Source organism: Sus scrofa, chromosome 1 (genome assembly GCF_054392235.1).
Source record: "Sus scrofa isolate SSC_HxYL_T2T_F1_AM1 chromosome 1, Sscrofa_HxYL_maternal_Yorkshire_Landrace_v2.0, whole genome shotgun sequence".
Lineage (NCBI taxonomy): Eukaryota > Metazoa > Chordata > Mammalia > Artiodactyla > Suidae > Sus > Sus scrofa.
This window is the reverse complement of record NC_139383.1, coordinates 249,865,620-249,877,751: the sequence shown is the minus strand read 5'-3', so window position 1 is coordinate 249,877,751 and position 12,132 is coordinate 249,865,620. Positions and strand designations below refer to the sequence as shown.

The 12,132-nt window shown below is 42.3% G+C and overlaps 1 protein-coding gene and 1 long non-coding RNA gene across 11 annotated transcripts in view; one reads left to right on the top strand and one right to left on the bottom strand.

The window, feature by feature from the left end:
- The window catches only part of LOC146407102 (uncharacterized), a 46,034-nt gene extending 40,867 nt beyond the window's left edge, over window positions 1-5,167 (top strand). The window contains exon 6 of the long non-coding RNA XR_014824334.1: window positions 4,816-5,167. This is a non-coding gene — a long non-coding RNA (uncharacterized LOC146407102). The remainder of the gene's footprint in view (window positions 1-4,815) is intronic.
- Window positions 1-12,132, bottom strand: part of LOC146407101 (uncharacterized) — a 189,821-nt gene that overhangs the window by 9,115 nt on the left and 168,574 nt on the right. For 5 of the 10 annotated variants that reach the window (XR_014824328.1, XR_014824324.1, XR_014824323.1 and 2 more), the window contains one exon: window positions 9,227-9,397. The exons of the other annotated variants lie outside the window; for them this stretch is intronic. Coding sequence is in view for 1 of the 5 variants with exons in the window: in XM_084990251.1 (XP_084846377.1) it covers window positions 9,227-9,397 (171 nt within the window). In the remaining 4 variants the exon portion in view is untranslated. The remainder of the gene's footprint in view (window positions 1-9,226; window positions 9,398-12,132) is intronic. 10 annotated transcript variants of the gene reach the window in all.

The following is a 12,132-nucleotide window of genomic DNA, read 5'->3' as shown; positions in this document are numbered from 1 at the left end:
CCATCTTCCCAGGGCTCAGGCCCGAGAACTTGGACTGAACATGGAGTCCTCATAGCAAATATTTATTTATTTATTTTTCCACTATAACTGGTTTACAGTGTTCTGTCAATTGTCTACTGTACAGCATGATGACCCAGTTACACATACATGTATACGTTCTTTTTTCTTACGTTATTATGCTCCATCACACATAGTTCCTGGTGCTCATAGCAAATCTTATTGGCTCTCCTTTCCACCTTCATTGCTAACACCCATGTCCAAGCTACCATTTCCTCCTGCTTAGAATATCAACACAGCCTATGACCTCGCCTCCCCTCCTTCTACTCTAGTCTCCCTACAGCCTGTTATCCTCAGACACCGAATGATCCTCTTCAAGCACAATGGCACTTTTTTGCTCAAAACCATCCATGCTTGTCATTTCACTCCAAGTAAAAGTCAAGGTCTTTATAAGCACTCACAAGCTCCCTGCAACTGGCTCCATCACCTCTCTAATTACAACTCTACTTCTCCCCCTCCCTCACTCCCCTTTCACCACACTGGTGTCTCTGCTGCACTTTGAATCTTCCAGGCAATCTCATCTCAGGACCTTTATCCTGCAGGCCCCCAGACAGCCACATGGCACACTCCCTCATGTCCTTTGCTCAACATCACCATCTCAGTGGGGCCCTGACCACCCGGCCTCAGTTCCCTACTTTCCTGACTCTGCCTTATTTCTCTTTACAGCATTTCTCACTATCAACTGTGACTATGAAATTTATTTGTCATGTTTATTGTCTGCCTCCCCCCATTGAAACTGTCAGGAAGAATATCAATCAGGATTGGAAAACAGGCAAGGAAAAGAAAGATGCTGCTTCCCAAGCAGCATCTGGGAATTCGGCCACAAGGCCAGCCTGGGTGGGACCCCATGGCCACCATGACTGCACCCTAGATGTGCCACTTGTGCTAGTGACTACGGCTGCTGGCCCTGCTGGCCTAGGAAACTCAGCATTTCCTCTGTTCATGTCCTGAAATGGATTTCAAGGCTCCTACCTCTTTATCTCAACAGATCCTGTCCAGAACAGCTGCATCGATTTGGCTAAAGAAAGGCTCTAGCAGCAAGAGAGGCTGGGAAAGCAGGCATTGGGCACACTTGATGCCGAACATAGAAAGGGGGTTCAGACACTGAGCATCCAAGGGAAATTGTGCCACATTGGGGTATATCACGCCATGAAGGAAGCTTTCAAATTTCCAGAAAGTTAGAAATGTACAAGCCTTCTTCTATCATAGTCTAATAAACCAGAACTGTTCTGTTGAACAGACCAAATTCAATAAGATAAATTTGAAAAGAGATAGAGATAGAAGCAGAAAAAAAGTTTATTCTTTCTCCCTGCTGTCTCTTCAAATTGCTTCTGTGTTGATGACTTCTTCTCCAATCCTTGGATGAAATCTCAGGACATATGTCCCATAACATTTCCAGTCATCCTTGGATAAAACAAACAAACTCAAAAAACCCTCCACCTGTAGTCACAAAAATTGCCTTGTCTCTTTTAATAATTAAAATGAGCCTTTCTTCAGTTAAAGCTTTTCCCCTCCCTTGCTCAGGTGGGGGTGGGAAGCCTGCAGTGGGGGAAGGGCCCAAGTGCTTCTGTCACACCTCCTCTCCTTACACTGCTCCCCCCACCCCCCGACTTCTGGGCCTGTGGCTCCTGACCCCTCAGGTGGGGCCCAGAGGCAACAGACGTCAGGAGACCTTGCACAGTCTGATGTAGCTGGTCCTACATAGATCAGTGTTAGTGTTCTCAGAACTGGCTGGGTTTCACAACTTGTTGGGTTTCACAGAGATCTCCCCAGTTGGGACCCTGCCATTATAATCTCCAGGACAAGGCAGATCTCTGCGTGGCAGCTTATATCTCCCACTGACTTCCACCCTGAGCGTGGGCTATCCAGTGGTCTATTTCCCCCACACTGTCTCTGTTGGGTCCACCGACCCTCCAAGGGGATTTGGGTGCAAAGTCCTTATTGAGACGGCCAGAGCTAAGTCCATGTGCCTCCTGACCCCCTTCTGTTTGCAGAAATGAACTCATTCTCTAGTCTGTTCTCTTTCTTCCTTCTCCCTCAGGTGGGCAGCCTCGACTCAGGGCTCCCAGGAATCAGTCATTCCCAGCCCACTGTTCCCAGGCTCTCGGGGACACCAGTGGATATGAGGGGAAGCATTCCTAGGTTCCCCCAGGTGAGGGAAGGGTAAATGCTTCCAAGGCCTTTCTCAGAGAAATGTTCTCTCCCAGACTCTTCACTCTCAACTCTTTTATATACTTGAGGTGGATGCTGGGCTAAGGTGGCAAAACTTGGTTTCCAGATGCTTCCTTTGCAAGACCTCTAGAGATGGTCTGGCTTCACTTCAGAATGTGGGGGTTTTATTCCCAGGTTTTGAGGCTTCAGTCAGACTGAGAGGGAGTCCCTACCACAAGGGATTTATCTTAGCAATAAAGTTTTACATAGGAAAATGAAAGATGGAAATTAAAATATATTCCACACAAGGAAATAAGAAAAATGAAAATATCGTTGGATTAAAACTTAGAGTCAGTGCTATCCTCAGAGAAAACTTCGTAGTGTATTTTTTTTTTTTTAATTAGCATTTAAGCATTTAACTCAAGCAGTTAGGAAAAACAAAAACCTATGGAAGATAAGAAAGTAATAAAGATTAAAATGAAAATGAACACATTCAAAAACAAAAATCTACTAGAGTGATTAATAAAACCAAAAGTAGTTTCTTCCAAAAGCCCAATAAATTACACATACTTTAGGAAAAAGTAATAAAGATAAAAAGGGGAAAACAGAAAATATGGCATTAAAATTGGGAGGGGTGACAAAACCAAAGATATTAGTGAGAATTTATAGTTACAAGGGGACTTTATGTACACCTCTATGCTGAATATCTTTAAAACTGGGACAAATTGAAAATCTTGTGAGAAAATACAAATTGGCAAAATTAACTGAAGAAAGAAAATAAGAAACTATGGAATAAAACAACACAATTATTGAAGAACCATTACCAAATAAGGGTAAGAGCTTACATTGTTTTATGAGGAAATTTCTCTAAACCTTGAAGAAACAAATAATTCCCATGCTATTTAAACAATTCCAGGCCAAAGAAAAATATGGAAATCTTCCCAACTCCTTCTATAAACCCAGCATATCACCGATTCTCAGCTCAAAAGAAATGTCACAATAGAGCATGCTTGCCTAAAGATTTTTAAAAATCCCAAATAAAGCAAAAGCAAATAAAACACAGAAGTATATTAAAATGATAATACACCAGGCCAAATAAGGTTTATTTCAAAAAGCCAAGAATGGTTTGATATAAGTCTGTTGATGTAATCCACCTCACTAATAGGTCAAATGAGAAATACATATGATTACTTTGAAAATGCAACAAAAGAACACAATTCAATCTCTATTCCAAATTTTAAATACTCTTAGTAAATTTAGAAAGATATTTCTTTAACTGAAATGAATGTCTAACTCCTACTGAGAGCCAACATCACCCAAAGTGAAAGGCCCTGTTGTGGGCAGGAACAAGATGTGAATGCCTGCGATTACCAACCCCCTTTTAACAGAGGACAGCTGATTGATTCTTAAACAAAGAGTATGAATAGCACAAAGAAGGAATCAGAGGTATTATTTGCAGATGACAGAATTTTCGAGCTTGAAAATCCAAAGGCATCAACTAAAAACTATGCTAGAATGAATGAGAATATTCAGGAAAATGGTCAATTATCCACCTTCCCTCCACCCCACAGCCAAAAAAAAAAAAAAAAAAAAAAAAAATCATTCTCAATACACTAGGCATAACCCAGGAGAAAATCCAGAGGAAAAAAGCCCATTCACAATGGTAGCAAAAATATGAATGACCCAGAGATTAATAACAAGAAATGTATGGGATTTACATGACAAAAGCTGTAATGTGTTACTGAAGAGATATAAAGACAGTTTGAATAAGTGAAAAGATATAGCTTCATCCCCTGTCTATAGCCACATAGGCTGAACACTTCATGACTCCAATGTAATGGTGCACCCTGGAGTTGTGCGATGTGATGGCCTTGGACATATCATGTTCCTGGGTAGAAAGATTTAGTAATAGAAAGGTATCCATTTTCCCTAAATTCGTAAACTTAATAAAATACCAGTTGAAATCCAGCAGGATATTTAAGAACTTGGCAAAATGATTTTGAAGTTCATAAATGTGCAATGATAGCCAGGAACATTTTGAAAATAAATAGTAAATGAGGAGACTAAAATTACCAGGCACTAAAACTTATTAAGCAATAAAGCAATAAAGAAAACAGGGAGGAGCTCCCATCATGGCTCAGTGGTTAACGAACCTGACTAGTATCCATGAGGATGCAGGTTCAATCCCTGGCCTCGATTAGTGGGTTAAGCATCTGGCATTGCCATGAGCTGTGGCCGAGGTCGCAGATGCGGCTCAGATCTGGCGTTGCTGTAGTTGTGGTGTAGGCCAGCAGCTATAGCTCCGATTAGACCCCTAGCCTGGGAACCTCCATGTGCCATGGGTGCAGCCCTAAAAAGACAAAAAAAAAAAAAAAGAAAGAAAGAAAGAAAAAAAAGAAAACAGGGAGATAGTGATTTAAAAATAATTTGGTAGAGTCAGCTCAATGAACAGAGTCAATAAATAGACACAAATTTAGATTCAAATTTAGTATATGATAAAGGTAATTTTTAGGAATATATGTTGGGGGTTGGGGGAAAAGCATTACACTATAAGTGGTCTCAAAACTATTAGCTAACCATTTAGAAAAAAACTTTTTTTTTTTACAGCACCGAAGGTCTAAATGGAAAACATGAAGTGACAAGAAAATACAAGTGGAAATTTATATTTTCCTGTGGTAGTTCAGGACTTTCATTTAAGACAATATGTTTATTATTTTAGGGATGGACAAATCATCATTTTTGCTGTATATTAAGAAAAAACATACAACACTCCTAAATATTCCTAATTTTTGCTCCATTCATACAAATAGAGCAAAAGTCTCACTGAAGCTCTCACGAAAGAGCAGGTTATAAAGAGAAATGTAACTTTGTTTTATAGAGGGTCATACAGAAGTTTTTAAAAATTGGTTTGTTAAGGAATTGGTTTTGTATACAATAAAATTTAGTGAATTTACTTGTATAATGGGTTAATTTTTTAATTTTTTATGCAATTTTAAAGATTACTTTCCATTTACAGTAATTACAAAATATTGGCTATATTCCCCATATTGTACAATAGATCCTTGAGCCTAGTACCTCCCACTTCCCCACCTTTATATTACTGCTCCCCACTGGTAACCCCTATTTTGTTCTTTATATCTGGGTCTGCTTCTTTTTTCGTTATATTCACTAGTTTTATTTTTTAGATTCCATACTCAAGTGATATCACACAGTGCCTGTCTTTCTCTGCCTGACCTGTTTCTCACTTAGCATAATGCCCTCCAAGTCCATTCATGTACGACAGATTTTTTTTTTGTCTTTTTTTTTTTTCTTTTTTTTCTTTTTAGGGCTGCACCCATGGCATATGGAAGTTCCCAGGCTAGGGGTTGAATCCAAGCTACAGCTGCCGGCCTACGCCACAGCCACAGCAACACCAGATCCAAGCCGAGCCTTCAACCTATACCACAGCTCTCAGCAATGCTGGATCCTCAGCCCACTGAGCAAGCCAGGGATCGAACCCTGGTTCTCATAAGTCAGGTCCATTACCACTAAGCCACAATGGGAAATCCTACAATTGATTTTTTTTTCTTTTTTTTTCTTTTTTTTTTCTTTTTTGCTTTTTAGGGCTGCATCCCGTGGCGTATGGAAGTTCCCAGGCTAGGGGTTGAATCCAAGCTACAGCTGCTGGCCTATGCCACAGCCACAGCAACAGGATCTGGGCCCTGTCTGTGACCTACACCACAGCTCAGAGCAACGCCAGATTCTTAACCCACTGGGCGAGGCCAGGGATTGAACCTAGTTCCTCATGTATGCTAGTCAGGTTTGTTTCCGCTAAGCCACAGGAACTCCAAAATTTATCTATCTATGTTGTTGCAGGTAGCAGTGGTTCATTCCTCTTATTGCCAACTATTTTATTCCATTCCATTGAATGGATTTATCACATTAACATTTATCTCTTCATTAGTCTATAAACAATTAGGTTGTTTCCAGTTGTTTATATAAACAAAGCTATATTCAAGTCTCTGTGTGAGTATGTTTTCATTTCTCTTGGGTGGAGGCCTAAGAGTGTGATTGCTGGATCATATGGTAAGCATATGTTTCATTTTGGATAGTTTCTAAAGCTACAGCTTCAAATACACTGATCTTTCCTTCTTCAAAGTCTAACCTGGTATTAATTACATTCTGTGTGTTTTCTCATTTCAGTATTATATTTCTCATTACTAGAAATTCCATTTGGATCTAAAATTTTTAAAACTTCCATTTCTCCCCTTGTCTTGGTCACATTTTCCCCTACTTAAACATATGGATCATAATAACTAATTTAATGGTCTTTGCTAAATCCATCAAACGCTAGCATTTCTTGTTTTTTTTATAGTAATTAGTTTTCCATCTGATTATAGACCATATTTTCCTACTTCTTCGCCTGCTTGGAAATTTTTTATGGGCTCCTGGACATTGTAAGTTTCACTTTGTTGACTGCTGGATTTTGTTGTGTTCCTTTAAATACCATTGGATTTTGTTCCGGAGCACAAATCAGTTCAATAGTGTGGTGCAACCTTTAGGGTTAATTTGGCCTTATTATTTGTTTTGCATTTTATGGGGTTTTTTTTAATTAAAGTATAACTGATTTACAATATTTCTTCAATTTCTGTCGTACAGCAAAGTGACCCAATCACACACAGTTCCCTGTGCTGTACAGTATGACCCATTCCCATCCATTCCAAATGTAAGAGTTTGCTTCCACCAATCCCAAACTCCCTACCCAATCCTACTCCCTCCTGGCCACCAGCAACCCCAAGTCTGCTCTCCTTGGCCATGATCTGTTTCTCTTTTGTAGATAGGTTCATCTGTGCCATATTTTAGATTCCACCTTATTATTAAGCCAATACACTTCTTAGGACCCTACTCAATGCCTCATGTGTAAGAAGGTCTTTCCACCCTGGTTGGTGGGAACAAAATGAATTCCTAGCCCCACATGAGCCAAGGAACTATTCAGCCTACTCTTTGTCTAGAAACAGACAACTCTGCTTAGGACTTTAAAGCATAACATTAAAGACAGAAATTATAAAGGAAAGAGTGACACATTTGACAACGGAAAAACTTAAAGCCTCTCTCTTTGGTTTTCTCTTAAATTCACTTGAATTCAGCTGTTGTTTCTCATTGATTTGAGGACCAGCTGGTAGAGGAAGAATGTTGGTGGGCCCAGAGTCAGGAGCCAGCTCTGCCTACACTGTGCAACCAGAGGGGAAATTCTCCTTTCTGGGCCTCTGTCTTCCAGTTTGGAGAAGGGGCTGGATAAAGCGTTCCCTGAGGCACTTCCAGCCCTAATACCCTACCCCTGGCCAGGTAGTACCAAGTTCTTGGTTATTTCTTTGCCTTTGTGATAATGGACTCTCAGGATCCCACCTCCACCTCGAAGCAGGCTTCTTATTCCTATTTCCCTTTTTAAACATAATTTAGTTTTTATCTGATTTATGGACTCAGTCCCAGTCACTGAACTTCATTCGGCTTGGACGGCTTATTGATTTTCAATAACAGTGGAGCAGAAGAATAAAGAGATGACAGCAGCACTTGGCTGCAGACCCAGGGCCCGCCGAGAGAGGCAGGAATTAATCATCTCTGGGGTGATCACTCAGGCTGTCCCTGGCAGGACAGCGACCCAGGGAGCTCGGCCAGCCTGGGACAGCCCAGCAAACCACACAGTGATTGTCTGCCTCTGATAACATGAGCTCACCAGACCACCCCACCTGGATTCTAATTCCAGAACCACCTGATGTAAGTCAGTTACCTGTCTAGCTTCTTCACCTCTAAAGAGGGAGCTCTGACAGAGTTCCCAGGGCTAGCTAGAGGGAGTATGCACCATTTGGATCAACAGGGAGGATGTGATCATGTATAAAGGTGCCAACATAAAATAAATGAATGCAAAGATAGATGATGAAAGGTGAAGAGGATGCAGATGTGCCAGGTATGCATGTTGATTTCAGTGTGGCTTCTTTGCCTAGCCTGCAGCAGCCAAAAACAGCAAGGATGATCTATTTTTACTACCTTAAAGAAATGAGCCCATCTTTCTTTTGCCTCTGGACCTTTGTTCATGCGATTCGCTGTGTAATGTCCCAACTTCCTCTTTGCCTGGCCAAGCCCTGCTTCTCCTTCAGGGCTCAGTTTAGTCGCCACCTCCTCTGGGAAGCCCTTCCTGATTGCCCCCACCCTACCCTTAGTTAGGTGCCCCCACGCCATACTCTCCCAGATTTCTGTGCTGACCCTGTAAGGATATTCATCACACTATATTATGACAATTACATCAACAGTGTAAAAGTTCTTTGTTACAGCAATAACTGTGGTCTGTTTTTTTAACTGTATCTCCTACCTAACTCCCACCTCTGTGAGGGCAGTGACTATGCCCACTTTGTTCATTCAATGTACTGAATATAAGAAATAATAAATATTTGCTGAATGAATGAAAGTAGTTGAAAATAATGATTTTCAAAGTTACTCAGTGATTCAAAGAATATTTATTAACAGTCAGCTATATACTAACATTGTAGGAAGGTGTTGAAGCCCATTAATTGCTTTATTTAACCCTCTCTACACCCTTTAATTACATGTGCAGTGAAATGCTCAATGAAATAAGGTGACCAGCCCAAAGTCACACAGTCAGGATCTGGCCAGGAATCTGGGTCTCCTAATTCCTAAATCCAGTTCTGCCCTTTTCTCACTAGGGGAACTCAACTGGTGTCTTCTCTTCTGAGGACTCCATAGTTTTCTCTTCCGTATGATGAGTGGGTTGAACCAGACCAGTGGTTCTTAATCTTTAAGAATTAATGAAAGCTATGAATTGTAACCCCAGGGAAATGCACATATGCACTGAAAAATTACACAGGATTTCATGGGTTTGTAGACCCCCATAAAACCTAGCCATAGCTCAGAGCTCACCAATCATGAGACCTTGCCAGCTCTCAAAGTCCCGGTACAATCTATGATTCACTCACTGACATTGGTTTTATGAAATGGCAAAATTCGTTCAATGTCTCAAGCTCACCTCTCTTCCCAAGCCTGGCTGGCAGCAGTTCCTCCCTGCTGTGAGAGCCCATTAGCCCCCAGACCCCAGGGCCCCACCAGACTGCGGCTGTCACACTGAGTCCTGCTCCTGATTTATTCTCCGTGGTGTCTCTCTGGATGAGAAGTTGTGCATAATAGCAGGACTCAGGCCCTGGTAGAAGAAACAGCCAAATTCAATCCTTAACAAATAAAATCACTGCTGTTCAGTAATTCCCACAGTTCATGAAAAATGTGAATTCCTTGCTGCAGCAAATGTGGAGGGCGGGAGATGTAAAGATCGTCCCATTTTGGTCTATGGAAGAAACCATAACAATATAAATCAGTGAGATAGATAACTTTCTCCTCTATTCATTATCTGGGCAGGCCAGAACTAATGTGTTTGTTTTTTTAATCCTGTTATCAGCCACCCTTTCCCCTCAAGGATGGCTGCACTTGTCTGAAATCTACCAGGAACACTGTGGCAAAGAAAGAGAACTTTAAGTCTCTGAAGACAATACCAGTTCTCTAGGATCTTGAATGGCAGGCCGAGAATTTTACCCTGCGGGCCTGTGAGTCTTACCTAGGGGCATCCAAGATGTGGGAGACCTCTGGTGAAGGTGCTAGTGAGGATGATGTGACTTGAGAATCATGTTAGAAAGATTATTCTGGCTATGGATGAGGGTTCATCAGAAGGACTGAGAGAAATGAGGGTGCAGGTTGGGGGTCGTGGGGAGAAGTCTGATTCAGTCAGGGGAGAGGTCTAGGGAGAGGTCTCTTCCTGTTCCTTACTATCCTCACAATGGGGATGGCGGCACTCCAACTAAGGCTGTGTACAAACAGGACACTCGGACACTCTGCGCAAAGGAGTTTCCAAGGAGATGTAAGTGGAAGCTGTTGGTGGAGTTTCCTGGAAGCCTCTTTGCCCTTCTCTGGGTCTTCTTTCTTCCTGTCTAGAATGCAGATGGGATAGCTGATGCTACAGCTGCCTTTGTGCAACCATAAGGAAAAAGTCAAGAGAACCACAGAGACCTCAATTCTGAAATGCTTGAGTTGCTGAGTCAATGCCAAACACTGCCTGCTTCTGGACTCATTGTTTGAAAAAAATCCCTGTGGGGCATCAAATGGAGACATTACCTAGACAGGTAGATAGGTGAGTCTAGAGCTCTGGAGAGTCATGGGCACAGGCGTGGGAGGGATGGAAGCTGAGGGGGTGGGTTCAATGACTTAAGGAGTAGATAAAGAGATAATGGATAGATACACAGGCAGACAGATACACACATAAGAAGATGCTCCTGGAAAACACCAACCTTCAAGGAACAGGCTGGGGCAAAGATAAGAAATGCAGAGAGGGAACAGCCAGAGAGAGGAGAGCTGGAAACTGTGGGGTCCTGAGGACCAAGGGAGGACAAGGACTCTGGAAGTGGTCAATAGTGTCATGATAGAGGGACAATGGTTGACACTAGAAAAGGGGACTTTGTGGTGGTCCTGATGAGAGCTGAAGAGACAGCACTGATACATCCCTCCCAAAATGCCAGTGCCCACTGTGCCCCCAGGCCCTCCCTGTAAGAAACGCCCATCTCATAGCCTTTCCGCTCTGAGAAGTCCACATAGAGAGGAAGACAGTGACACTTTCCCTGACACCTTGACTGGGAGATATTTCAGACATGATTACCACATATACGCTTTCTCCCTATTTCCAGCCTGTATTCAGATGTACCTGTTGATCATGCTGGATTTGATTCTGTGCTCAAAGGGCTCACAGCTGGGTGTTCAATACCCACTCTGCCTCATGCTCTATGGGCCTCAGGCAACTCACTCAACAAGCTGAAGGCAGAGCACAGATGAGCGCTCAGGCTTTCTGATTCCAAATCCATCAGGCCTCAAAACCCATGTGTGAAACATTTCCTAGGTCTGGCTTTTAAGAAACGCATTGGAGGTTGGCATGCTGCCGACATTTTGCTGACTCAGGGTGGGTAGTAGGTTATTTTTTGTAAATTGGGTACTCTATCACAGAAAAACATGTCTTTTTAGGGGGTGAAACATCTGGAGTTACATAGCATGAAAAGAAACTAAAGGCCAGGTTACACACACAGCACACGGCTCTCAGGTTTTAATGATGCTCGAAGATTCAGAATGTTCAGCAAATCTGTTTGTTGTTGCTCTGACTTGTGATGTTTCCCTGGGGAGCCACCACTTATTTTTTCTGTCTTGTTTAACCCAGTAGGATTCCTAGGGAAGGAAGTGTCTTCAAGAGCTTGAACAAAATCCCCAGGAAAGCTCCAGATCTCATAGATTCTTCTAAGTCACAAAAATATGCTTCTAAAAATAGAGCTTGGAGTTCCTGTCATGGCTCAGTGGCAACGAACCTGACTAGTATCCATGAGGACACAGGTTCTATCTTGCTCAGTGAGTTAAGGATTCGGCATTGCCATGAGCTGTGGTGTAGGTTGCAGGTGTGGCTTAGATCCTGCATGGTTGTGGCTGTGGTGCCGGCCGACAGCTGCAGCTTCGAGTTGACCCTTAGCCTGGGAATTTCCATACGCCGCAGGTGCGGCCCTAAAAAGACAAAAAAAAAAAAAAAAAAAAAAAAAGAGTTTGTCTATCAAGAACACAGGTCTTGGCCCACTCAATCCAGCCTCACAGGCAGTCTTTGTCTTGATGTCAGGCCTGAAGTTCCCTGGAAAGAGCAGCCCACATTGAATAGTGTTTGGGTATTTCTGCTCAAGGGCATAACAGAAGTCCAGCAATGAACAGAAGACTGGACACAGAACTGGGACATGATAAAGGGGAGCTTAACAAAGCTCAGAAAGCTTGGGCAGAGTTTGCCCAGAAATTTACAAAGTGCCAGTCTCGGAACAAACTCCAGTTCCAATTCACCACTGATTGTCTGGATGTCCTTAGCAAGCC